The sequence below is a fragment of the Rhinatrema bivittatum genome, chromosome 3, assembly GCF_901001135.1.
Source record: "Rhinatrema bivittatum chromosome 3, aRhiBiv1.1, whole genome shotgun sequence".
In the NCBI taxonomy this organism is placed as follows: domain Eukaryota; kingdom Metazoa; phylum Chordata; class Amphibia; order Gymnophiona; family Rhinatrematidae; genus Rhinatrema; species Rhinatrema bivittatum.
This window is the reverse complement of record NC_042617.1, coordinates 3,680,552-3,707,138: the sequence shown is the minus strand read 5'-3', so window position 1 is coordinate 3,707,138 and position 26,587 is coordinate 3,680,552. Positions and strand designations below refer to the sequence as shown.

General features: G+C 45.7%; 1 protein-coding gene across 1 annotated transcript in view; it reads right to left on the bottom strand.

Annotated features, from left to right (window-relative positions):
* Positions 1-26,587, bottom strand: part of LOC115086658 (cullin-9-like) — a 582,584-nt gene that overhangs the window by 149,991 nt on the left and 406,006 nt on the right. Inside the window, exon 29 of the mRNA XM_029592817.1 lies at positions 8,534-8,736. Coding sequence (XP_029448677.1) covers positions 8,534-8,736 — 203 coding nt within the window. The remainder of the gene's footprint in view (positions 1-8,533; positions 8,737-26,587) is intronic.

The following is a 26,587-nucleotide window of genomic DNA, read 5'->3' as shown; positions in this document are numbered from 1 at the left end:
CTTTAGTGGGGGGAACATTCAGAGTGCCTTTGTACATGTCTCTAGTTGGTCTGATAGAAGAGTAGAGTTTGAGAGGTATTTCCAGGTCAAGTTGAAGTTGATGATGGATAGTTTTATGGATTAAGGTGATTGATTTGTATAGAATTCTGTAATTTACTGGTAACCAATGTAGATTCCTGAGAATTGGTGATATGTGATCGTGGCGGCTGGTACTGGTTAACAATCTTGCTGCCGCATTTTGAATCATCTGCAGCGGTTTAGTAGAGGATTTGGGAAGTCCTAGTAGCAGGGCGCTGCAGTAGTCTATTTTGGCGAACAGTAACGCTTGGAGGACTGTCCTGAAGTCGTGGAAGAATAAGAGAGGTTTAAGTTGTTTTAGGACCTGTAATCTGTAAAAGCAATCTTTCGTTGTTGTATTGACCATTTTCCTGAGGTTTAGTCGGTTGTCTAGAATCACCCCAAGATCTCTCACCTGTTTACATGTGATGTGAGCGTTGAATGATGTTGGTTGATGGATATTATCATTTGAGGAGATGAGGAGAAGCTCTGTCTTAGAAGCGTTAAGGACCAAGTTTAAGCTATTGAGTAGATTGGTGATGGAAAGTAGGCAGTTATTCCAATGGGTGAGCGCTTTTGCTATTGAATCTGTTATGGGGATTAGAATCTGTACGTCGTCTGCGTACAGATAATGAATTAGATTGAGATCTGTTAACATTTGGCAGAGGGGGAGGAGGTATATGTTGAAGAGGGTTGGGGATAAAGAGGATCCTTGTGGTACGCCAAGATTAGATTTTGTTAGGGGAGACTCTTTATTATTGATTTTGACTTTGTAAGTCCTATTACTGAGGAAGGACTTGAACCAGTTGTACGCAGATCCCGAGATGCCGATATCTGCTAGGCGATCCAACAGGATGGTGTGATTGACGGTGTCGAAAGCCGCCGAAATGTCTAACAAGACTAGTAAAAAGGAATGTCCTTTATCTAACCCCATAATAATATGGTCTGTTAGTGAGATGAGGAGGGTTTCCGTGTTGCGTGATTTCCGGAAACCATATTGCGAAGGGTGTAGGATCTTGTGGTCTTCCAGGTAGTCAGAAAGCTGTGTGTTTACCAATTTCTCCGTTAATTTAGCGACGAAAGGGAGGTTAGAGATGGGTCTGAAATTTGCTGGAACATTAGGGTCTAAATTGTGTTTCTTGAGGAGGGGCTTGAGTGAAGCGGTTTTTAGAATGTCTGGGTAGCTTCCTTGGGATAGGAGGCTGTTTATTATGCAGGTCAGAGGTCCTGAGATCAAGTTAGGGATTAGAAGCAGGAGTCTCGATGGGATGTTGTCAGCTGGATGGCTAGCAGGTTTCAGTTTTTTTTAGAAGGGATTCAATCTCCCTTCCCTTCCCTCCCTTCCCTCCCGCCATGTTCCTCCCAAGGGCCTACTAGGGTGCGTGCGCACTACCCACGTCTTTATTCCAGCATTGGCGCGAACCTCGGAGGCGTCCCCCCTCAAGTGACGTCATGCCATCCAGGTATATAGCCTGTACTTGTTTGCTAGCTCATTGAGTTAGCAAGGATTAGATTCGTTCGGTCTAAGCTACTCTGCCACTTCCGTGCTACTGCTGGAAGCTCTCTCTCTGCCCTTCGGGGTATTGCTAACCTGGGTACCCGCTCCTTGGGGGCCCTCTGCTTTATTTCAGGTGCCTTACTGGGATCAGGTACTCGCTCCTCGAGAGCCTGCTCTCCCAGCCTCGGTGCCAGTACCATCTTCTTCAGCCTGGTGGAATCGCTAACCTACAGCAACCGTCTAGCGAGTAATCTAACTCTCAGTCTGTCTCATCTACAGCATTGCCTTGCCTGGGAAACCTACACCGGAATCCCCCTATACCAACGTGGTGAGACGGGTTCCCTCTGCCGAGGGTCCCGGGACTGTAACCTCTGGATCACCTCACTACTGCCACCTCTGGTGGTACACATCAAGCTTTATAATAAAAGAGCTAAAATCTGTGTTTGTGTGTCCTGGGTCTAGCCCAGTACTGTGGCTCCCCACGGGGCCCCTCCCCGTGGGTGTGGTCATCTGTCACAGTACCCAAGAATTCACCCAAACATTGCTAAACCAGAACACTCTGCAACACGAACTAGGTTTGTGGCCCTCTGATATATGAGCCCAAATATGATACAGAGAGACCTTGAGCGGTTTCTTTCCATGTTTAAATCTCTGTAACTACACCTGCCATTATCTGCATGTGCATCTGTACTTTCATCTGTATTCGAATTTGAGTAAATGTTACCTATTCAGATGAATTAGTGTTACATGATCTCATGGCGAGTGAATAGCTTGCGTAAAGAAAGATAACAGCCCCTAAATTCAGACAATTTGTAAGTGCCTCAGAGAATAAAGGGAAGGGTGGGAGGGGAGGGGGTAACGTATAAGTTAATGTCCATCTTTTTTACATTTGGTTATACAGTCCTGTACTCTTATGTTCTTAACTGTTGTATTTCCTCAGGAGACTGTTGTTTCAGCTGGGTTTCATGAGTTTGTATTACTGTATCTTGCACACTGTCAATAAAAAATATTCACACACAAAAAAAAATGAATTAGTACTGATGAGCCTGGACTTCACTAGGCCCTTCACGGCCAAGACAGGTGCCCGAGAGGGGGCTTAGGAGCAGTCCTGACACACAAAATAGAAGATCGATATAGACAGGGTGTCAGAAAGCCAGTAAATTTTATGTCTTACAGGTCAGAGCAATCATTCACCCAAAAAAGTCACTCTTATGATTTTTCTAGTTGCACATAAATTCCGACATTAGCTAATGTTTCGCAGACTAAATGCATCAGGGGTAGAGTCTCAACAATAAATAGCCATCAACATCTGGAAAAGGTGCTCAGTTCCTGACTCTATGGAATCCATTTTAAATTCCATTGAGTAAATCGTAAGACTCTTTTGGAAGGATATCATCTATTTGTTACGACTGTCGCTGCCCGACTTCTCCACTCCGCCCACCTTACCTTTTTTGTGACTCCTCCCGTGGTTGATGGACATCTGGCTGCAGTAGCGTCTGCCTGCCGTCCTCTCCGGCGTCCCCGGTCCGGCTTGGGCGCTGCATCCCACCATGTTGTCCAGGTACCATACGGTGCGCGCGCGGCCCTGCTTCTTATTCTCACCTTGGTACGAACCTCAGGGGCGTCCCCCTGTGATGACGTCACGCATCCCGGATACAAAAGCCTACACTTTTTGCTAGCTAATCGAGTTAGCAAGGTGGGATCTCTTTACAGATGGGATTCGCTCTCCGAACCTAGCTACTCTGCCTCTCCATCTTTTGAACTTTATCCTAACGGGGTACCCGCTCCATAGGGGCCTCTCTCATTTCTTTCAGGTCGCTATCAGGAACCAGTACTCACTCCTCGAAGGCCCATGTTCCCTGACTCGCTGCCTGAACTTATCGCTTCTGCTTGGAAGAAGCCGCTGCCTACATCATCAATGAGTTACCAACTTTATTTCCTCAGAGCTGTTCCCTGGAATCAGGTACTTGCTCCTCGAGGGCCTGCCTCTATTCCAGCTTCTGTGTCACCTTCTGGGAGAAACCGCTGTGTGAGTAACTTTACCAACGAGGCTCGATACCAGAACTCTGTGTATGCTCCACTGTACTCACTATCTCAGTTTTCTCCACTACAGCACAGCCATAGAGGGAATTGCTGTTCCAGTATCCTGAGGAACCTTAAGCCTAGCCGGGCTTCATCTCTACTCACTACTGCCACCTCTGGTGGCTTCTCAATTCTGTCTAATAAAAGAAATAACTCTGTGTTGTATGTCCCAAAGCTGAGCCTGACCTCTGGCCCCTCACGGGACTTCCCCCCGTGGGCATGGTCAGCTACCACAGTGTCCAAAGGTCCACCCAAAACCTTACAAACAAGAACAGATTGCTAACTCCATGGATCCGGCACAGCTCAATGCCCTGCAGGCCACTCCGGGCCTGGCCCTGTGCATTTCTGAACAGCAAGACGCATTGGAGGAACTCACTTCAGCGTTTCATCAGCTGCACGCACAGAAGACCCAAGGCGCTACTTCCAGTAATGAAGGTCAGTTACCTGAAGTAACTTTAAAGACTACTGTACCGCTGGCTACTCCAATTCGTTTCTCGGGAGAGATTCAGAGAACCAGGGGCTTTCTAAACCAGTGCTGCATGCATTTTGCATTACAGCCTTCTCACTTCCCACAGCTTTTGCCAAGACTACTCACATTCTATCTTATCTTGATAGAAGGGCCTTGTCTTGGGCCTCAACACTGTGGGAACGCAAGGATCCTATTTTGCAGGATATTGACGGATTTTTGGACTTATTTAAATCCGTTTTTGGCGATCCTGCCCGAGTGACCGTTGCCGGTTCTGCTCTGGTGGACCTGAAGCAAGGCAACCGACCACTGGCTGATTTTACGATAGAGTTCAAGACTCTTGCTACAGAACTCTGCTGGGGCCCCAAATGCCTGAAAACTCTCTTCATCAGAGGCCTGGATACTCGCTTGAAAGACGAGCTAGCCGTTCGTGAAACACCTGAACTAGTGGCTTTGGCAACTAGATTCGACCACCAGCTTCGTGATAAGGTGAAAGAACTCCGGCCTAATAGCGGCCCAGGTCAGAAGGAGGCTAGTGCCAAACCTGCACCTCAGATGGTTCCAGTAATTCCTGTTGCCAGTGGAGATGAACCGATGCAACTTGGTCGCAGTCATTTGACTTCTAAAGAGAGAAGACTTCAGAAGAGGCATGGTCTGTGTATGTAATGTAGACAGGCTGGTCATGATGTCCCAACATGCCCAATACGTCCGGAAAACGGATGGGCCTAAGTCCTGCAGGAGGACTATTCTTAGGCCTTACTACGCCCTCTCCTCCGCTCTCTCTCCCAGTCTCCTTGATCTGCGGATTGTCTGAGTTTCAAACTCTTGCCCTGGTGGATTCAGGGGCAGGAGGCAACTTTATTCTTCGACGCCTAGTGGAACATTTGAGGATTCCCCTCGTCACTTTGAAGGTTCCACTATGCCTATCTTCCATTCATGGGGTGCCCTTACCGGGTGACGTGACTTGCCAAACCGAACCGGTAATTCTTCGCACCGGAGTTCTCCATACAGAGTCAATTCCCTTCTTTGTGTTAGAGAAGGCCATGCACCCTATCGTCCTGGGGTTGGTGCCCAATTTGACTGGGCTTCCTTGGTACTCTCCCGCTGGGAACGAGGTTGTCATGGAAAGTGCCTTAAGGAGATTGCTCCTGTCATCTGCATGCCTACAACTCCAGCGATGCCGGGACTGCCGCCTCAATACGCATATTTTTGTGATGTGTTTTCCAAAGAAGCTGCTGACATTCTTCCTCCGCATAGGTCCTATGACTGTGCCATAAGACTGAAACCCAATACTGAACCTCCTAAAGGACGTGTCTATCCACTCTCAGTGATTGAGAACAAGGCTATGTCTGACTACATCGAGGAGAATTTACAGAAGGGGTTTATTAGACCATTGAAGTCTCCAGCCAGCGCAGGCTTCTTCTTTGTGGGGAAGAAGGACGGTACCTTACGCCCTTGTATCGATTACCGAGGTCTGAACAAGATCACGATTAAAGACCGCTACCCCTGCCTTTAATCTCAGGGCTGTTTGACCGGCTTCAGGGGGCCAAAATATTCTCAAATCTTGACCTGAAGGGGGCCTACAACTTAGTTCACATTCGCAGTGGCGACGAATGGAAAACAGCCTTCAACACTCGAGACGGCCATTTTGAGTACTTAGTAATGCCCTTCGGCCTGTGCAACGCACCTGCTGTATTTCAGAACATGATGAACAACATCTTGCGGGACCTGTTGTACAAGAGTGTTGTGGTATACCTGGATGATATCCTGATATTTTCTCAGGATTTGCCCACTCATCTAGAGGATGTCAAGCAAGTACTACGCCGACTCCGTGAACACCGGCTCTATGCCAAACTATCCAAGTGCGAATTTCATAAAGACTCTGTGCCTTTTCTTGGCTATATCATGTCTAAAGATGGCTTCCAGATGGACTCTCAAAAACTAGAGAGTATTAAAAATTGGTCCCAACCTACCAGCCTGAAGGCCCTGAGACGATTTTTGGGGTTTACCAACTATTATAGAAGCTTTATAAAGAACTACTCTTCTTTAACAGTTCCCTTGACCGCAATGACCCGCAAGAGTGCCAACGCTTCAAAATGGTCTGCGGAGGCATTTCCGCTTTTCAGAAATTAAAGAATGCCTTTTCCACAGAACCATGCTTGTGTCATCCTGACCCCAACAAGCCATTCATCGTAGAAGTTGATGCTTCTGATGTCGGTGTGGGGGCTGTATTGAGCCAAACTGGAGACTCCAAATCCTTACGTCCCTGCTCTTTCTTCTCACGACGTTTCTCCCCGGCAGAGAAGAACTATGGGATCGGAGATAAAGAGCTTTTGGCTATTAAGCTAGCATTTGAGGAATGGCGGCCTTGGCTCGAAGTCGCTCAACATCAAATAACCATATTCACGGACCATAAAATTCTAGAGTATCTCTGCCATGTGCAACGTCTTAACCACAAACAAGCTAGATGGTCCTTATTCTTCAATCGCTTTGACTTTGTGCTTAAATATCGCTCCGGAGATAGAAATACCAGAGCCGATGCCTTGTCACGCTCCTTTTTCTCAGAGGATGTGCCTGAAGAACCTCAGCACATAATTGACCCGAAGAAAGTCATCTTGGCGACTACACATTCTGTGCCCGCTGGTAAAACCATCGTGCCTAAACACCTCAGGAAGAAAGTGCTCTTTTGGGAGCACGATTCCAAGCTGGCTGGTCATCCTGGTCAACACCGCACCCTGCTCAAGATCCAGAAGTTCTATTGGTGGCCTACTATCAAAAAAGATACACTATCCTACGTGGCATCTTGTACCAACTGTGCCAAACACAAACCCGCTTCTGACCAACCGTGGGGATTGCTGCAACCGCTGCCAGCTCCGGAACAGCCCTGGTCACACATTGCTACTGACTTTGTAGTCGATTTACCCCTTTCTGGAGGAATGAATGGCCCATTTCGTGGTGCTGCCTGGCTTACCTTCAGGCTTGGAGCTTGCGAAGCTCTTCATATCACACATTTTTGCCTTCACGGCCTACCAAAACACATAGTATCAGACCGAAGATTCCAATTCACGGCAAGATTCTGGAGGGCCTTGTACAAGCTATTCGACATCTCTCTAGATTACACTTCAGCCTATCATCCGCATTCAAATGGCCAAACAGAACGGATGAACAGAACCTTAAAACAGTTCATTCGAGCCTACGTGAGTTGCCTCAGAATAACTGGGCTGAACTGTTACCTTGGGCTGAATTCGCCATCAATTCTCATCCAGCAACATCAACTGGATCAACACCTTTTGAAATGGTATATGGACGTTCACCAACACCGCCACTTCCACTGAAGCTCTCGGTGATGTCCCCAGCAGCTCAATCTACTGCTGATGAAATCCATAATCTGTGGACTCAGACTAAAGATATGCTAGTGAAAGCGAGTGACCATGCTAAGAAGTTTTATGATGCTCACCATTCTCAAGCGCCTGTCTTCAAACCTGGTGATAAAGTCTGGTTATCCACCAAACATCTCAGACTGAAGTTACCCTCCACTCGATTTGCTCCTCGCTACGTTGGACCATTTCCAATCCTCCGACGTCTTGGCAACATCACTTACAGTCTGAAGCAACCACCAGGACTAAACATCCACAACGCTTTTCACTTTTGAAACCTCTCATACTCAGCGAATTCTCTTCCAAGACTCAGGAACCACTTGCCATCAATGCAGAAGATTACCTAGAATATAAGGTCGAAGCTATTCTTGATGTCCGAAGACGAGGCAAAACATTTGAATACCTTCTTTCTTGGGAAGGTTTTGGCCCCGAAGAAAACTCTTGGGAGCCTCAGGCTAACATCCTTGATAAAGAGATGCTCCATCATCTCGCGCATCCTTTGAAGCCAAAACCTGGTACCCGCAGAGGGGGGTACTGTTACGACTGTCGCTGCCTGATGTCTCCACTCCGCCACCTTACCTTTTTTGTGACTCCTCCCGCAGTTGATGGACCTTCACATCGGTTTACAAAAGTTAAAACATATTCGGAAATGCAATTATTAATAAAATAGTAACAGCTAAAAGCTACACAAGATAAAAGAAATAAATTAGCTGTTAGTAAAGATAATCTATAAACCGACAGATAAACTAAAAATTCGTAAAAATAGGAGTCAAATTAAAATAGTCTGTTGCTCAGGATTTTTTTCAACTTGCCTCATCTGCTACCAATGTGTATAGGAAGGTAACTCAATCTCCATTACTCAGTGGAAGAGGGAGGGATCTTTCAGTCCACCCTGAAGTTGCTCAGCATGCAGGGGGAATATCTCTGTCCCCCCCAGCCCGATGTTACTCAGCGTGCATTGTGAGGGATCTCTCAGTCTGGACCCCCTCCCCCGATGTTACTCAGCCTGCAGTGTGAGGGATCTCTCAGTTTCCCACCTGCATTCCCCCTTACCTGGAAGACGAGGTTATCAATATGCATCTCCTTCTCCTTCTTCATGATCTGAATGAGCAGGCAGCAAATGATGTTCCTCTTCCTCTCCAGAGTGTTGCCTTCATCCTCCTCCACATTCAAGTACGTCTGATTTGGGAGCAGCCACATCTGGCTCTGCTGTGCTGCTTCCCCTGAGCGCCACCCTTCATTCAACCGCAGGACCCCTGCATCCAAAACCAAGACAACAGGGTTCAGAGGCACCTCTGTGACACAAAGAAACACGAGTCACAGGCAGCTCTGCAACTCACACAACCATACACAGAAACCTGGATCACAGGCAGCAATGAAATACACACACAGACCCAGAAACCTGGATCACAGGCATTTCTTTCTCTCTCTCTCTCTCTATATATATATATATAACCAGGTCACAAGACAGCTTTCCAAGACACACAAAGAAACATGAGTCACAGGCATCTCTCTCTCTCTCTCTATTTATTTATTTAAATTATTTTAATATACCAATGCTCAAGACAAAGTCTTATCGTACCGATTCACAGTATAACCAGGGGAAAACCAATAACCAGAAGAAAGAAAGTGACATTGAACAGGGATTACAATACAGGACAATAGAAAGAAGAAGAATTAGTTTAACAAAGCTCTCCTAAGAGTAAAAACGATATAGTACACCATTGATTAGCATGGATAATTAACTGAGTGGTTCAAGCATAACATTTCCTTTTGATAGTGGTTGGGGAGGGGATTTGTCAGGGGAAGGCTTGAGAGAACAGCCAGGTTTTCAATTTCTTTCTAAAGGAGAGCAGACAATGTTCCTGGCGGAGGTCTGCGGGAAGTGTGTTCCACAGCTGCGGTCCCGCGGTGGACAGTGCCCGTTTTTGGAGGGACTTGTGAGAGATGGATTTATAAGGGGGCGCCTGGAGAGTTCCTTTGTGGGGGGCTCTAATCGGCCTGTTGGAAGTATGGGGTTCGAATGGGATTGTTAGTTGGAGTGAGAAATGATGATAGATGGTTTTATGGATGATGGTCAGTGACTTGAACAGTATTCTAAAGTGGATGGGAAGACAGTGTAGGTTTTTTTTAATATCGGTGTGATGTGGTCTTTATGTTGACAATTTGTGAGGATCCTGGCTGCGGCATTTTGCAGCATTTGTAGAGGTATAGTTGTGGAGGCGGGGAGGCCGAGCAGTAGCGTGTTGCAGTAGTCTATCTTTGAAAATAGTATGGCTTGGAGGACTGAACGGTAATCATGAAAGTGTAGGAGAGGTCTTAGCTGTTTTAGAACATGTAGCTTCTAGAAGCATTCCTTTGTGGTGTTGTGAATGAATTTTTTGAAGTTCATTCTGGTGTCCAGAATAGCCCAGAGGTCTCTCACTTGGGATGTTGATATATATATATAAAACCAGGTCACAAGGCAGTTTTCCAAGATACACAAAGAAACCAGGTCACAGGAAGATCTCCAACACCATCACACCCAAAATCCCGGGTAGCAGGCAGCTCTTCAACACATACACCCAGAAAGAAGTTACTAACCTATTACAGGTGTTCTCCATAGACAGCAGGATAAATCAGCCACACAAATGGGAACTACCAAGTTGAGGGTTGCATTTGATTAGTTTGCTATTGTTACAGCATGAGTTGCAGGAATTAAATTGAAGGAATTCAAAAGTAGGTAATTTTGGTTTCTGTCTTTGTTCCCACCCCACCACAATGTTTGATATGTAAACAGTCATCTCAATTAGTAAAACAAGAGGTAAATGTTTTTCACAACAAGAGTCAATTAGAGATTGAGATAAAACAAGGGACTAATCGTTCCCTTATAAATCAATTAACTACTGTCCCCTTGCTGGGAATATTGTTTAGTGTGTTTGTGCTTTTAATAGTAAGGCAGTGAATAAACAAGTTAGACTGTTTGTATTTTTAAATAGTCAGTCAATAAGGCAGCTAGTAAGCAGTAGGTAGTGTGTTTATTTTTAAAAGTCTGTAAGGCAGCTAGTAAGCAGAACTGAGTGTTTGTATTTAAAAAAACAAACAAAAAACCATTAAAAAAACCACCCCAAAAAGTAGCAAGAAGCTAGAAATAAGCTAGGTGCAGTGTATACCTAAGTAAAAAGGTTGAAAAGTTCAACTCAGTTACTCACCTTGGAAAGGTGTTGAGGTAGTGTGATTGGGTTTGAATAGGGACCAACATTTGTTAATCAAGAGAGCAGTGAGTCACTCTGGCTGACTAACTGAAGTTAGACTGTTTGTATTTCCCAACCCTCCCACCCCTCGCCCACCCACTCCTAGCTCATCCCTTAATTTATAGGCAGGTGCCACTTTCACAAAAAAAACCCAAACCAACAAAAACTTTATTGAGAGTTTTATCAGTCCCTTGTAGGCCACTACCAGACATATAATGAATTCACTAATACATTTAAAGGACGTTAGACACATTCCTACTCCCATAGCAACCTAAAACTTAACTAGGAACTGATCAAAATTGAGATGAAGGCAGCAGCTTTACTTATTATTATGAATCTTTAATGAAAGTAGTTCCTGATGTCTGCAATGATACTATTTGCATAGCTGTAGCTGTATTTGAAGTTTCCAGTTGTTCTAAACGTTTTCCATGGTTTTCTAATGTTTTCTTAGTTTCTAAAGCAAAATTGGTGGATTGGGACATAGATTGAGATAATCTCTCCATTTTCATAACAGCTCTCCACACATCTGTCAAGGTAATAGTTTCAGGCTCAGTCACGTCTAGATCTAATTCAAGGGGCAAGTTACTTGCACACATTGCTGTATTACTTTCATCTGCCACTTTAGCCTCTGATGCCTGATCCATTAAAGTTTTCCCTCTGTTATTAATAGATGTTAAAGTCATCAGCTTTGGGGAAGTTTCAACCATTTTCACATTTAAACCATTCTAGACCTCTCATGATTTTAAAGACCTCTATCATATAAGAACATAAGAAATTGCCATGCTGGGTCAGTCCATCAAGTCCAGCATCCTGTTTCCAACAGAGGCTAAACCAGGCCACAAGAACCTGGCAATTACCAAAACACTAAGATGATCCCATGCTACTGATGCAATTAATAGTAGTGGCTATTCCCTAAGTAAACTTGATTAATAGCCGTTAATGGACTTCTCCTCCAAGAACTTATCCAAAACTTTTTGAACCCAGCTACACTCAGGGATCTTTATTGGGACCCTTACTTTTCAATATATTTATAAATGATCTGGAAAGAAATACGACGAGTGAGATAATCAAATTTGCAGATGACACAAAATTGTTCAGAGTAGTTAAATCACAAGCGGATTGTGATAAATTGCAGGAAGACCTTGTGAGACTGGAAAATTGGGCATCCAAATGGCAGATGAAATTTAATGTGGATAAGTGCAAGGTGATGCATATAGGGAAAAATAACCCATGCTATAATTACACAATGTTGGGTTCCATATTAGGTGCTACAACCCAAGAAAGAGATCTAGGTGTCATAGTGGATAACACATTGAAATCGTCGGTTCAGTGTGCTGCGGCAGTCAAAAAAAAAGCAAACAGAATGTTGGGAATTATTAGAAAGGGAATGGTGAATAAAACGGAAAATGTCATAATGCCTCTGTAACGCTCCATGGTGAGACCGCACCTTGAATACTGTGTACAATTCTGGTCGCCGCATCTCAAGAAAGATATAATTGCGGTGGAGAAGGTACAGAGAAGGGCTACCAAAATGATAAGGGGAATGGAACAACTTTCCTACGAGGAAAGACTAAAGAGGTTAGGACTTTTCAGCTTGGAGAAGAGACGACTGAGGGGGGATATGATAGAGGTTTTTAAAATCATGAGAGGTCTAGAACGGGTAGATGTGAATCGGTTATTTACTCTTTCGGATAGTAGAAAGACTAGGGGGCACTCCATGAAGTTAGCAAGTATCACATTGAAGACTAATCGGAGAAAGTTCTTTTTCACTCAACGCACAATTAAACTCTGGAATTTGTTACCAGAGGATGTGGTCAGTGCAGTTAGTATAGCTGTGTTTAAAAAAGGATTGGATAAGTTCTTGGAGGAGAAGTCCATTACCTGCTATTAAGTTCACTTAGAGAATAGCCACTGACATTAGCAATGGTAACATGGAATAGACTTAGTTTTTGGGTACTTGCCAGGTTCTTATGGCCTGGATTGGCCACTGTTGGAAACAGGATGCTGGGCTTGATGGACCCTTGGTCTGACCCAGTATGGCATTTTCTTATGTTCTTATGTGTACTAATTGCACTAACCACATCCTCTGGCAATAAATTCCAGAGCTTTATTGTGCATTGAGTGAAAAAGAATTTTCTCCGATTAGTCTTAAATGTGCTACTTGCTAACTTCATGGAATGACCCCTAGTCCTTTTATTATTCAAAAGTGTAAATAACCGATTCAATGCATATCCAGCATAGCTATCTGCTTCAATGGCAGGGGGAATGAAGAAAAGTGGATATATATACAGACAACAACCAAGGACTGAATTACATAGTCGGGGTAAACAAGCATGGGTGTAGCTTGCTTATTGAGGCGGTTACTATCCCTAACTAATTAAGCTAGATATTTCACTTAGATGCAGTTCCAACACTGCTCTCTACATTAATGGGGGGAACAGAACCAAAAGGTTACTAAGGGCCAAGAGTAACAGATAAATATGAGAAAAAAAAAAGAGTGTGAAAGCTTCCTGGGCAGACTGGATGGGCCATTGGTCTTCTTCTGCCGTCATTTCTAAGTTTCTTCGTTACTCGTTCAAGACCTCTCATAATCTTAAAGACCTCTATCATATTTCTCCTCTTAGCTGTTTCTTGTCCAAGCTGAAGAGCCATAACCTCTTTAGCTTTTCCTCATAGGGGAGCTGTTCCACTCCTTTTATCATTTTGGTTGCCCTTCTCTGTACCTTCTCCAGTACAACTATATTTTTTTGAGATGCGGAGACCAGAATTGTACACAGTACTCAGGAACGGTCTCACCATGGAGCGATACAGGGGCATTATAACATTTTTCATTTTATTCACCATTACCTGTTGCATTGGAGGTGGATCCTTGGGCCGAGGTGGAGTTTACGCAACCCGTAGGTAGGAGACCTACAGGTCCCCACCGTTGGCAGGCGGAGTGGGCTGATGGACAGAGGCCAACTGGAGCTTCACCAATACCAGCCCTCGTTACCCGCAGGATGAGCTTTTGGGTGCTGGGGCCGGCTGGACTTAGGTGGGCCTCTGTAGGTAGTCGATGTAGAAGTGTGTTCAGCCCAGAGACAGCAGATGAAAGATGGCACAGAACCACTTGACAAGACAGTGTCCTGGAGACTCGGGTGCCAAAGGAACAAAGGCAGACAGGGGCGCCTGAGGAAGAGCAGGCTGAAGACTGAGTGGACCAAGTCCAGGAAGTAAGCTGAAGAGGAGTCAAGAAACAGGCTGGAGTCAGGGCTAGCTGCAATCCAGAGGCAGTGGCAAGCAAGGCTGAGATCTGATCATGGAGAAAGTCAAACGTAGTCGAATTGAAGTAAAGGTCTGGGTCTGGAGACCGGCAATGCGTAGTCAGGCAAAGTGGGGGTCTGGAGATAGGCAATAGCATCGTCAGGTGAAGCAGAGGTCCGGGCTTGGAGAAAGTAAATGGCGTGGTCAGATGAAGCAGAGGTCCAGGCTTGGAGAAAGTCAATGGCGTGGTCAGGCGAAGCAGAGATCCGGGCTTGGAGACAGTCAATGGCGTGGTCAGGCGAAGCAGAGGTCCGGGCTTGGAAAGAGTAAATGGCGTGGTCAGGCGAAGCAGAGGTCCAGGCTTGGAGAAAGTCAATGGCGTGGTCAGGCGAAGCAGAGGTCTGGGCTTGGAGACAGTCAATAGCAAGGTCAGACGAAGCAGAGGTCCGGGCTTGGAGAGGGTCAATGGAGTGGCTAAATCAAAGTCTGTGTAGTCAATCCGAGGTAGGAAGCAGGACAGGAACAAGGAGACAGGAACCAGGAACAAACGAGGAACAGGGACGTAAGGAGTGAGATGAATCTCTAAGAGGCAACGAATACCCGACCAGCGAGGAGACCTGTTGCAAAGGCAACGCTAGGGAGCGGAGCCTGCACTTAAATACTATAACTCTGTTGATGTCATCAAACTTGGAATCATGTGTCCACCGGAGGACTCTTTCCTGGAGTTGTCAGGGCACGACAGTCTTTCCAGTAGGAACTGGGTGAGTAGCGAACAGGCAGGTACAGACTGGGTCTATTATATGACCGGGCTCTTCCGGAGTATCTTTAGGCTCGAAGGAACGTGATATGGCATCTGCCCGGAGGTTTTTCTCAGCTGGACGATAACAAAGCTCAAAGTTGAACCTGGAAAAGAATAAGGCCCATCGGGCCTGACAGGCGTTGAGACGCTGGGCATGGCTCAAATGTTCCAGGTTCTTGTGGTCGGTGAATACAATGAATTTATGTTGTGTGCCCTCTAACCACGGGCACCATTCTTCAAGGGCTAATTTGATGGCAAGTAGCTCTCGATCTCCAATACTATAGTTCTGTTCCACAGATGAGAACTTGCGAGAATAGAATGAACATGGGTCTGTAGATCCGGAAGCAGTGCGTTGGCTCAGGACCGCCCCCAACCCCAATCGCAGAGGCATCCACTTCAACTTTAAATGGGCGATTCGGGTCTGGGTGATGAAGACAAGACCCCGCCTGGAAAGTTTCTTTAAAGTGGTGGAAGGCTGAGATGGCTTCCAGTATCCAATTTCAAGTGTCTTGGCCCTTGCAAGTCAATTCAGTCAGAGGCGCAGCCAAGGTTGAATAGTGTGGAATGAAATGGCGATAATAATTTAGGAATCCCAGGAAGCGCTGGAGACCATGGGTTGCGGCCAATCCCGGATTCCTTTCAACTTGGCAGGGTCCATAGAGAATACTTGTTGGGAAATAATATATCCAAGGAAAGGTAGACTAGATTTCTCGAATAAGCACTTATCCAACTTCGCAAATAAGTGATTCTCACAGAAGCGTTGGAGGATGGTACGGACATCAGTGCGGTGTGTGGCCAGATCCTTCGAAAAGACAAGGATAACATCCAAATGTGCCACAAACTTGGTATACAGCAAATCTCTGAAAATTTCGATCATCATTCGTTGGAAAACTGCGGGCGAGTTACAGAGACCGAAGGGCATCACCAGGTATTCGTAATGCCCGTCTCGGGTGTTAAAAGCAGTCTTCCAAATGTTGTCGGGACGAATCCGCACCAAGTTATACGTACCGCGTAAATCCAACTTAGTGAATATAGATGCTCCTTGCAAGCGATCGAATAGTTCCGAGATTAGCGGCAGCGGGTACTTGTCCTTATGAGTGATAGAGTTTAGGCCGCGATAGTCAATACACGGCCTGAGCGATCCATCCTTCCTGGTCAGAAAAAAGAATCCTGCCCCAGCAGGAGCGGTAGAGGGGTGGATGAATCCCTTTGCAAGATTTTCTTGAATGTATTCTGTCATGGCTCTTGTCTCTGGGAGAGACAGAGGATAGGTGCGTCCTCGGGGAGGTGTGGTCCCAGGTAGGAGATCTATGGGACAATCAAACCTCTAAAGAGGTGGGAGAAGGTATGCTTTTTGCTTGGAAAATACATCTTCGAAATTCGCATAAGGAGCGGGTATGCCTGAACAAGTGGTAGCCAGAGGAACTATGGATGGCGGTACCACTTTCTGTAGACAGGACTGGCGGCAGGAAGAGCCATACTCCACCAGTTGCAGTGAACCCCAATCAAATTGGGGAGAGTGACGTTGGAGCTGGGGTAGTCCTAAGACTACCAGATGGATGGATTTCTCCAATACCAATAGTTCAAGTTCTTCCATATGGAGGGCACCAGTGCATTATTGAACTGGCTCACTGGTGAGGAATATTTGACCGGGTAACAGTTCCCCATAAATAGAAGCTATGCACTAGGAGGTCTCCAGGGGATGGGTTTTTATACCCAGGAGTTGAACTATGTCCTTAAGGATGAAATTACCTCCTGCTCCAGAATCCACCAGAGTAAGAACTGGGAAGGTCAGAGAGTCCCAGTTCAGAGTGACCGGTACAGACAGTTTAGGGGCCGGAGAGGTTGCATTCAAATTCAGGACCCTACTGAACTTAGGCTGAGAAGTTTCCCGGACTGGGCAGGTCTGTAGATGGTGGCCAGGTGTGCCGCAAAACAGAGACAGACCTGTTTGTCTCTGCGGAGGCACTCTTCTGGGGTCAGCCGCCCATGGCCCAACTGCATGAGCTCTTCCGTCTTAGCCACAATGGAGACTCTACCCAAGGCAGGGCTGGTGGTCAGTAGTGAACGGGATCGAACCCGAGAGGGCTTCCTGGGCATCCAACTCTCCCGGTAATGCTCTTAGAGACGATGGTCGATTCGGCCTGTCAAATCTATAAGGTCCTCGAGGAAGGAAGGGAGCTCCCTTGCAGCCAGCTCATCCTTCAGCTGCTAGGAAAGTCCATCCAGGTAGATGGCTCGTAGGCAGTCTTCCTGCCAGATGAGCTCTGAAGCCAAAGTCCAAAACTCAACAGTATAGTTGAAAAGACATCTCTGTCCTTGACGAAGATGTAACAAGCTGGTGCTTGCCACAGTATGCCGCCCAGGATCATTAAAGGTCCGTCAAAACACCACCACAAACTGAGCCAACTCCCTTAGGAGAGAGAGTCCAATTGTTCCCATAAGGGCAAAGCCCAGTCCAGCGCCTTCCCTTTGAGATGAGACAGGATGAAGGTGACTTTGGTTAGCTCATCCTGGAAGATGGAAGGCTGCCAAGCAAATTGCATATAGCATTGGTTAATAAACCCTCTGCAGAGCCTGGAGTTACCGTTGAAGCGTGGGGTTGCTGGTAGGGTCACAGCAGGGCTCGCGGCATCGACGTGATGGCTGTGGATGAGGAGGAGCCAGTGTAGGAACCGGCTTGCTGGTGAGGGCATCAAGCCGAGCATGGAGACGATATATGGAGGAAGCCAGTGCCTCGAGAAACTGCTGTTCTTGTACCTTGGATGCCAGGCCAGGGATGGTCTGGAGGGCATACGGCTCCACTGAGTCCATGACCTTTGCAACCTGTTGCATCAGAGGTGGACCCTTGGGCCAAGGTGGGTTTGACGCAATACCAGCCTTCGTTACCCGTGGGTTGAACCTTTGGGTGCCGGGGCCAGCTGGAATTAGGCGGGCCTCTATAGGTAGTCGATGTAGAAGTCTGTTCAGCCCAGAGACAGCAGAGGAGAGATGGTACAGTCTTATACTTGACAAAGTAATGTCCTGGAGACTCTGGCACCAAAGGAACGAAGGCAGAAAGGGGATGCCCGAGCAAGAGTAGGCCAAAGCCTGAGTAGACCAAGACCAGGAAGTAAGCTGAAGAGGCGTCAAGAAACAGGCTGGAGTCAGGGCTGGTGGCAATCCAGAGGCAGGGGCAAGCAAGGCTGAGGTCTGATCACGGAGAAAGCCAAACATAGTCGAATTGAAGTAAGGGTCTGGGTCTGGAGACAGGCAATGCGTAGTCAGGCAAAGTGGGGGTCTGGGTCTGGAGATAGGCAATAGCATCATCAGGTGAAGCAGAGGTCCGGGCTTGGAGAAAGTAAATGGCGTGGTCAGACGAAGCAGAGGTCCAGGCTTGGAGAAAGTCAATGGCGTGGTCAGGCGAAGCAGAGGTCTGGGCTTGGAGACAGTCAATGGCGTGGTCAGGCGAAGCAGAGGTCCGGGCTTGGAAAGAGTAAATGGCGTGGTCAGGCGAAGCAGAGGTCCAGGCTTGGAGAAAGTCAATGGCGTGGTCAGGCGAAGCAGAGGTCTGGGCTTGGAGACAGTCAATAGCAAGGTCAGACGAAGCAGAGGTCCGGGCTTGGAGAGGGTCAATGGAGTGGCTAAATCAAAGTCCGTGTAGTCAATCCGAGGTAGGAAGCAGGACAGGAACAAGGAGACAGGAACCAGGAACAAGGATGTAAGGAGTGAGAAGAATCTCTAAGAGGCAACGAATACCCGACCAGCGAGGAGACCTGTTGCAAAGGCAACGCTAGGGAGCGGAGCCTGCACTTAAATACTATAACTCTGTTGACGTCATCAAACTTGGAATCATGTGTCCACCGGAGGACTCTTTCCTGGAGTTGTCAGGGTACGACAGTCTTTCCAGTAGGAACTGGGTGAGTAGCGAACAGGCAGGTACAGACTGGGTCTATTATATGACCGGGCTCTTCCGGAGTATCTTTAGGCTCGAAGGAGCGTGATATGGCATCTGCCCGGAGGTTTTTCTCAGCTGGACGATAACAAAGCTCAAAGTTGAACCTGGAAAAGAATAAGGCCCATCGGGCCTGACAGGCGTTGAGACGCTGGGCATGACTCAAATGTTCCAGGTTCTTGTGGTCGGTGAATACAATGAATTTATGTTGTGTAGTCAGGCAAAGCGGAGGTCTGGGTCTGGAGATAGGCAATAGCGTAGTCAGGCAAAGCAGAGGTCTGGGCTTGGAGAGAGTCAATGGCGTGGTCAGGCGAAGCAGAGGTCCGGGCTTGGAGAGAGTCAATGGCATGGTCAGGCGAAGCAAAGTCAAAGTCCGTGTAGTCAATCTGAGATAGGAAGCAGGACAGGAACAAGGAGACAGGAACCAAAAGCAAACAGGGACGTAGGAGTGAGACGAATCTCTAGGAGGCAATGAATACTCAAGCAGCGAGGAGACCTATTGCAAAGGCAACGCTAGGGAGCACAGCCTGCGCTTAAATGCAGCAATGGGCACGGTGGCTGGCCCAGGAACGCCGGGGGCTGAAGTAGGGCCAGTGGCACCGGGGGAGGCCCTAGGACGGAGCTGATGGCCTACTGCCGCCAGCGAGGAGGAACCAGGAACTGGAGTCACTGTAGAAAGGTGAGGGGGCCGTGCTGCGGGTCTGCTGCGGACGGCAAGCATAACTTTACCTTCCTAATAATTCCTAACATTCTTTTTGCTTTTTTGACTGCCGTAGCACACTGAGCCGACAATTTCAATGTATTATCCACTATGACACCTCGATCTTTTTGCTGGATGGTAGCTCCTAATATGGAACCTAACATTATGTAAGTACAGCAAGGGTTATTTTTCCCTTTATGCATCACCTTGCTCTTGTCCACGTTAAAATTTCATTTGTCATTTGAATGCCCAGTCTTCCAGTCTCGCAAGATCCTTCTGCAATTTATCACAATCTGCTTTCAAAGCAGTTGTTGGAAGTGATAGGTCTGGTCAGGTCAAAGTTCAAAACATAGGTGGTACTGTTCCTGGTGATCTCCACCCAAAACTCTTACACATTGTCAATCATGAAAATAAATGAGAGGCATATTCCATCAACAACAATATTATATGTCCCTATGTCTGCTTGCAGGCAGTACCCATCTACTGCAATACGGCTCACAGTAAGATGTGCATACCATGGTTCTCAATGCCTGTATTCGGCTAGTACTTTCTGATGTTAGCCCCACAGCTCTAGACATCAATAAGAATTTTTTTGCAGCTTCTGCCATACTGAAATTCTGTGAGGTACCTCCATGCCACACTCGAAGGTGTGCTGGAAATTGTAATATGAAGCGTATTTGCCTGTTAAAGTAGAGCAGACTTGCGCAAATTCCTTCCTTTGCCGAGAAAGTTTCGAGGAATAATTTTGGAATACTCTGATGCATTGCGATTCATACCTAATTTCCTGCTTTTTCAGTAGGCCTGCATAATGTACTATTTATGTGTGAAATTTAAAAGTTTTGCCATCATGACTCGGGGCCTTGCATCATCAACTTGCTGTCTCCCTAGCCAGTGTGCCCATTTAATGATTAGGCAATCTTTTAGTGTCGGCAAAACTAGGGCCTCAGGCAGTCACAAGACCAGAAGCTTCGGTGTCTTTCCTCCAAACCTTCGCTAAACCCCATGAAACGCAGATTGTTTCTGCAAGATTGATTCTCTAAATCGTCTATTTTACTTTCGTGAATCAGCGGTAATTTCTCTATGTTTTTCAATTTCGATTCAACAGCCACAGATGTATCCTCCAATACTGAAATGCGTCCTTCTGCTGTGTCCCATCAGAGGCTGAATTCAGATAGTGTACTTTTTAGATCCATGATCTGATCAGAGATCTCGGCAATTTTCCCTGACAAAGTGGCAACCATGGTTTTGGTTATGTCCTCCAGAACAGACTCCTCGCCTGCAGGCAGCATTCTAGATTCTTTCCTGGCCACCACAATCTTAGAAGGCACCATCTGGGATATTTCTTTTTCGCCACCTTTTATGGGCAACACCCCAAGAGATTGCTCCATATAGCGATCTACTGACATGTAGAGGTCTCAGAATGAAGAGATTTGTAAAATTAAACACCAGTAGCAGACAATGAATGCAGATTAAGGCATTAACGAGGATGGTGCCCTGAGTTCAGCGTCTCTCCAGGCTCACCTCCTCACATGACCCCCACGTTGCTCTTTTTAACGCTGACTCCACAACTCCTGATTGGTGTGGCGACTGGATCTTGAGATGGCCTGGAGTTGGATGTATCCTATATTTGATGTCTAAGTTTCTTGCTATCAGAGCAGAAGATAACAGCATCTGCCACATTCTTGCAGAAGTCTATTAATTGGAACTGCTACTACTTGGTTGGATGTCTGGATATATTTAAGCAGATCAAACACATTATCTCTAGGACCAATAGGTCTGATGGAAGACCTATAGATTGGTCCTTATCCAAATGAAAGGAGAAAGAATAATAGGACAACTCTGATCCCTCCTAAGAGTTACCCATCAATATCACAGGAAGATTTTCTGATGTTGACCTGTCCTTAGAAAAGATTGATTCATGATCCTGAGAATGGATTTGTGTTTGGACCATTTCATCCCTAGCATGATAAGGACGACTAATGGATTGAGTGCCCAGATTGGAGGCCATCATGTCCAAAATGGGAAAAATCTCTTTTAGTGGAAGAGGTGGTGGTAATTTATGGCAACTCCAACCACATTTGTTTCTAAAAAGGAATGATCTTTTTTTGGGGGTGGAACTGCAGGTTAAGAGCCATCTGATTCTGGAACAAGGTCTAGCGTGGCCAATGGAATCTTTTGCATTAAAGGTGATGTGAAATATTCTATTTCTTTTTCTCTGCACCAAAGGAATCATTTTAGTGCCGAGATAATTTTGGCCTGACAGGTCTCCAATCACTTAGTGAATGGTGGTGATATACTGTGTGCGCCAAAAAGGGATTCTGCTCTCTGCGTTATTGTCCATGTCAACCTGTTTTCTTTATCCTGAGCTGATGATGACCTTTTGAGCATTGCTGTGCTAAGGCTTTGTAATGGTATGGTGTCAGTGTCCTCTTACCATCTCTTTGTTAGAGGGGGAATGATGCCTGCATTCACCAAGACTGTATCGACTCATGATGCTGAGCATGAGTGGACTCTGCCTTTTGTTTAGTTCAGGTGAAGGTATCACAGCTTCTGAAACTTTTCTTTTGCTTCCAGAGGTTGATGGGTGAGGCAATTCCAAGAAATCCTTCAGAGAGAGACTTCTATATGTCCTGGCTTTTGGGAACATACAAGCACAGGCAGCGCAGCTTGGTATATCATGAGAAGGGCCCTAGCACCTTACACTGCTATCATGACCATCTGTGAAAAATCTGTGCACCGCAGAAGGACATTTCTTGAAGCCTGGCATGGCAAAAATAAATCTAAATCAAACACAATTTTCAAAAAAGAAATATGGAAAGAAAATTTTTTTTTAAGGAGACGTGAAAAAAAAAAAAGAGAATAATGATAATAGGAAAAACATGATGAGTAACTTGGTAGAAAGAGCAAAATAAAATTTGTCTGTTCAGACAAATAGATGAAAAAGACGGAGGAAACTCGTGTTGTGGGTAGCTGGATGGTAAGGCTGGCATGTGTTCAGAAAAGCCTAATTTTTCTGAGAGACCTTTTGTGTCCCAGCACTATCAGGACACCTTACTGGAATGGCTGACTTTATAAGAACATAAGAAATTGCCATACTGGGTCAGACCAAGGGTCCATCAAGCCCAGCATCCTGTTTCCAACAGTGGCCAATCCAGGCCATAAGAACCTGGTAAGTACCCAAAAACTAAGTCTATTCCATGTTATCGTTGCTAATGGCAGTGGCTATTCTCTAAGTGAACTTAATAGCAGGTAATGGACTTCTCCTCCAAGAACTTATCCAATCCTTTTTTAAACACAGCTGTACTAACTGCACTAACCACATCCTCTGGCAACAAATTCCAGAGTTTAATTGTGCGTTGAGTGAAAAAGAACTTTCTCCGATTAGTCTTAAATGTGCCCCATGCTAACTTCATGGAGTGCCCCCTAGTCCTTCTATTATCCGAAAGAGTAAATAACCGATTCACATCTACTCGTTCTAGACCTCTCATGATTTTAAACACCTCTATCATATCCCCCCTCAGCCGTCTCTTCTCCAAGCTGAAAAGTCCTAACCTCTTTAGTCTTTCCTCATAGGGGAGCTGTTCCATTCCCCTTATCATTTTGGTCGCCCTTCTCTGTACCTTCTCCATCGTAATTATATCTTTTTTGAGACGCGGCAACCAGAATTGTACACAGTATTCAAGGTGCGGTCTCACCATGGAGCGATACAGAGGCATTATGACATTTTCCGTTTTATTCACCATTCCCTTTCTAATAATTCCCAACATTCTGTTTGCTTTTTTGACTGCCGCAGCACACTGAACCGACGATTTCAATGTATTAACCACTATGACGCCTAGATCTCTTTCTTGGGTGGTAGCACCTAATATGGAGCCTAACATTGTGTAACTACAGCAAGGGTTATTTTTTCCCTATATGCATCACCTTGCACTTATCCACATTAAATTTCATCTGCCATTTTGATGCCCAATTTTCCAGTCTCACAAGGTCTTCCTGCAATTTATCACAATCTGATTGTGATTTAACTACTCTGAACAATTTTGTATCATCTGCAAATTTGATTATCTCACTCATCGTATTTCTTTCCAGATCATTTATAAATATATTGAAAAGTAAGGGTCCCAATACAGATCCCTGAGGCACTCCACTGCCCACTCCCTTCCACAGAGAAAATTGTCCATTTAATCCTACTCTCTGTTTCCTGCCTTTTAGTCAGTTTGCAATCCACGAAAGGACATCACCTCCTATCCCATGACTTTTTACTTTTCCTAGAAGCCTCTCATGAGGAACTTTGTCAAACGCCTTCTGAAAATCCAAGTACATTACATCTACCGGTTCACCTTTATCCACATGTTTATTAACATCAGCGATGGAGAATCGCTGATTACACCAATCACCCAACTTCTAGGCCTCACCCTATTTTCGCTATCATTATTCAACGCACAATCTCTAACCAAGAAATCACTGATTCTCGCCGACTATCTCTCCGACGCTAAGCCCGATATATGCGCAATAACTGAAACATGGCTTAAAGACTCAGACACAGCCATAATAAACCAACTACCGACGCTGACATATGACATCTTCTCACTCCCCAGACAGAAAAAAAGGGGAGGCGGAATTCTTTTAGCAACTAAAAAAAACTTAAGATTCTCTCAACACCCAGCCAACTCATACTCCAAACTAGAAATCGGCTTTTTCACTTCAGACCATCTTCAAATTCTACTTGTCTACGCTCCCCGGGCCTCCTGGAAACAGATGCATCTCCTATGGTGGAAATAGTCTCAACTCTCCTCAACTTGGACGCCCCAGCCATTATCCTAGGTGATTTTAACCTGCATGTAGACAATCCCACTCTTACTACCAGCTGTGAAGCCTTTCTCACAGCCCTCTCAGCAATGGGATTCAAACAGATAGTGAACAAACCGACACACAAAGCCGGTCACACTCTGGACCTTATCTTTGTTAACAAAGATATCTATCCTGCATCGCTCCTCAATTGCAAGAAAGTACCTTGGTCAGACCACACTCTTATTTCGACCTCATTCTCACTGAAAGAATCCAGCACCCCCCACGTTCCTTCTCCCACATTCCTTTACAGAAAATCTTGCTCCTCAGAAGACCTTAAGAACCTCCTGACCACTCAACTTCCCCTTATAGACCTCACCGACCCGAACAAGGCTCTCTGCTCTTGGAACAAAATTACAGAAGATATAGCCAACAAGCTCTGCCCACTATTTACAAAAAGGGAACACTCAATTGCTTCCAAAAGACAACCTTGGTTCACCAATGAACTTAGAAGGCTAAAACAATGCTTAAGGCAGAAAGAGAGCAAATGGCGCAAAGCCCCATGTGCCAGCACACTCTCCGCCTACAAATGTACACTACACCAATACAAATCCTCTACTCTAAAATCAAAAAGGGACTTTTACGCCTCCAAGATCCATAACCTGGTCTTCGATGCCAAAGCACTCTTTGCCTACGTATCTAGCCTTACCCAAATCAACCCCCTGGAAGTTCCTAGCAACCTAGCACAAGCTAAAGCGGAAGAACTAGCTCTATTTTTCCAAAACAAAATTGCCAGCCTTCTAACACAGCTACCCTCCAATACCACCTCATACTCGACTTCTTTTAATCTCTACTTCAAAAGCACCCGTCTTGAAGCTTTCGATCCCATCGCCTCCACTGAGATACAAGTAGCACTAAGGAGAATGAAACCTTCCTCTCATCCTACGGATCACATTTCTACGAAACTCCTCTTGACAATTCCAGACTCCATTTCCAAAATTCTGGCGGACATCATTAATTGTTCTCTCTCCCAAGGACTCTACCCAGAGGACCTTAAATTGGCTTCTCTCAAACCACTCCTAAAAAAACCCAATCTGGATCTTAAAGACCCAAATAACTTCCGCCCGATTGCCAACCTGCCCTTCATAGCAAAACTCATAGAAAAATTAGTGAACACTCAACTTTCAGACTACTTAGAAGATAATAATCTCCTGTTCCCCTCCCAACATGGGTTCCGCAAAGCCTTTAGCACAGAATCACTCCTCATTTCCCTGACAGACTACCTCATCATGGGCCTCGACAAAGGACAATCATTTCTACTGATTCTACTGGACCTCTCGGCAGCGTTTGACACTGTCAATCACTCCATCCTCATAAATCAGTTGGCGGCAATAGGAATTACTGGCGCCGCACTTAATTGGTTCAAAACTTCTCTCAACAACAGAGGCTACAAGGTTAAAATCCAAAACAAAGAATCATCACGTTACAATTCAACCGTAGGAGTCCCACAGGGTTCCTCTCTGTCCCCTACGCTCTTTAACATCTATCTCTTACCGCTATGCCAGCTCCTCTCCAGCCTCAATCTAAAACATTTTCTATATGCGGACGATATTCAGATACTAATCCCTGTTAAAGACACATACTTGAAAACACTAGATCACTGGGAAAACTGCCACCAACAAATCAAACTCCCCCTCACTAGTCTAAACTTAGTATTAAATTCCTCCAAAACCGAACTCCTGCTCATCTCTCCCGAGAACAGTAAATCACTTCCACTCACCCTGGCATCCCACAATCCACGCAACTGAGAGACCTTGGAGTTTTAATTGACAATCGGATGAATTTGAAAGCTTCTATCAACAAAACTACCAAAGTCTGTTTTCACAAACTCCAAGTCTTGAAAAGGATAAGACCTCTCTTTCACTTGCAGGACTTTAGAACAATCCTTCAGGCATTAGTTTTCTCAAAGTTAGACTATTGCAATTCTATCCTACTAGGTCTCCCTTCCTCCTATACCAAACCGCTTCAGATGGTACAAAATGCGGCAGCACAAATATTAACAAACACCAGAAGAAGAGATCACATCTCCCCTATCCTAAAAAGCCTTCATTGGCTGCCAGTGCACTTCAGAATTCTCTACAAATCCATCTCCGTTATCTACAAAATCATTCATCAACATACTTCTATCGACCTGCAAATTCCTCTCCTCTTACACAATTCTTCAAGACCTACCAGAGACGCATATAGAGGTTCACTCCAGGTTCCTCCAACCAAAGCCACTAGACACATCACCTTGAGAGATCGGGCCCTCTCTACCGCCGGTCCCCCTTTATGGAATTTCATCTCCCCAGACCTAAGACAGGAACCCTGCCTCCCCAACCTTCAGGAAGAGACTTAAGACTTGGCTCTT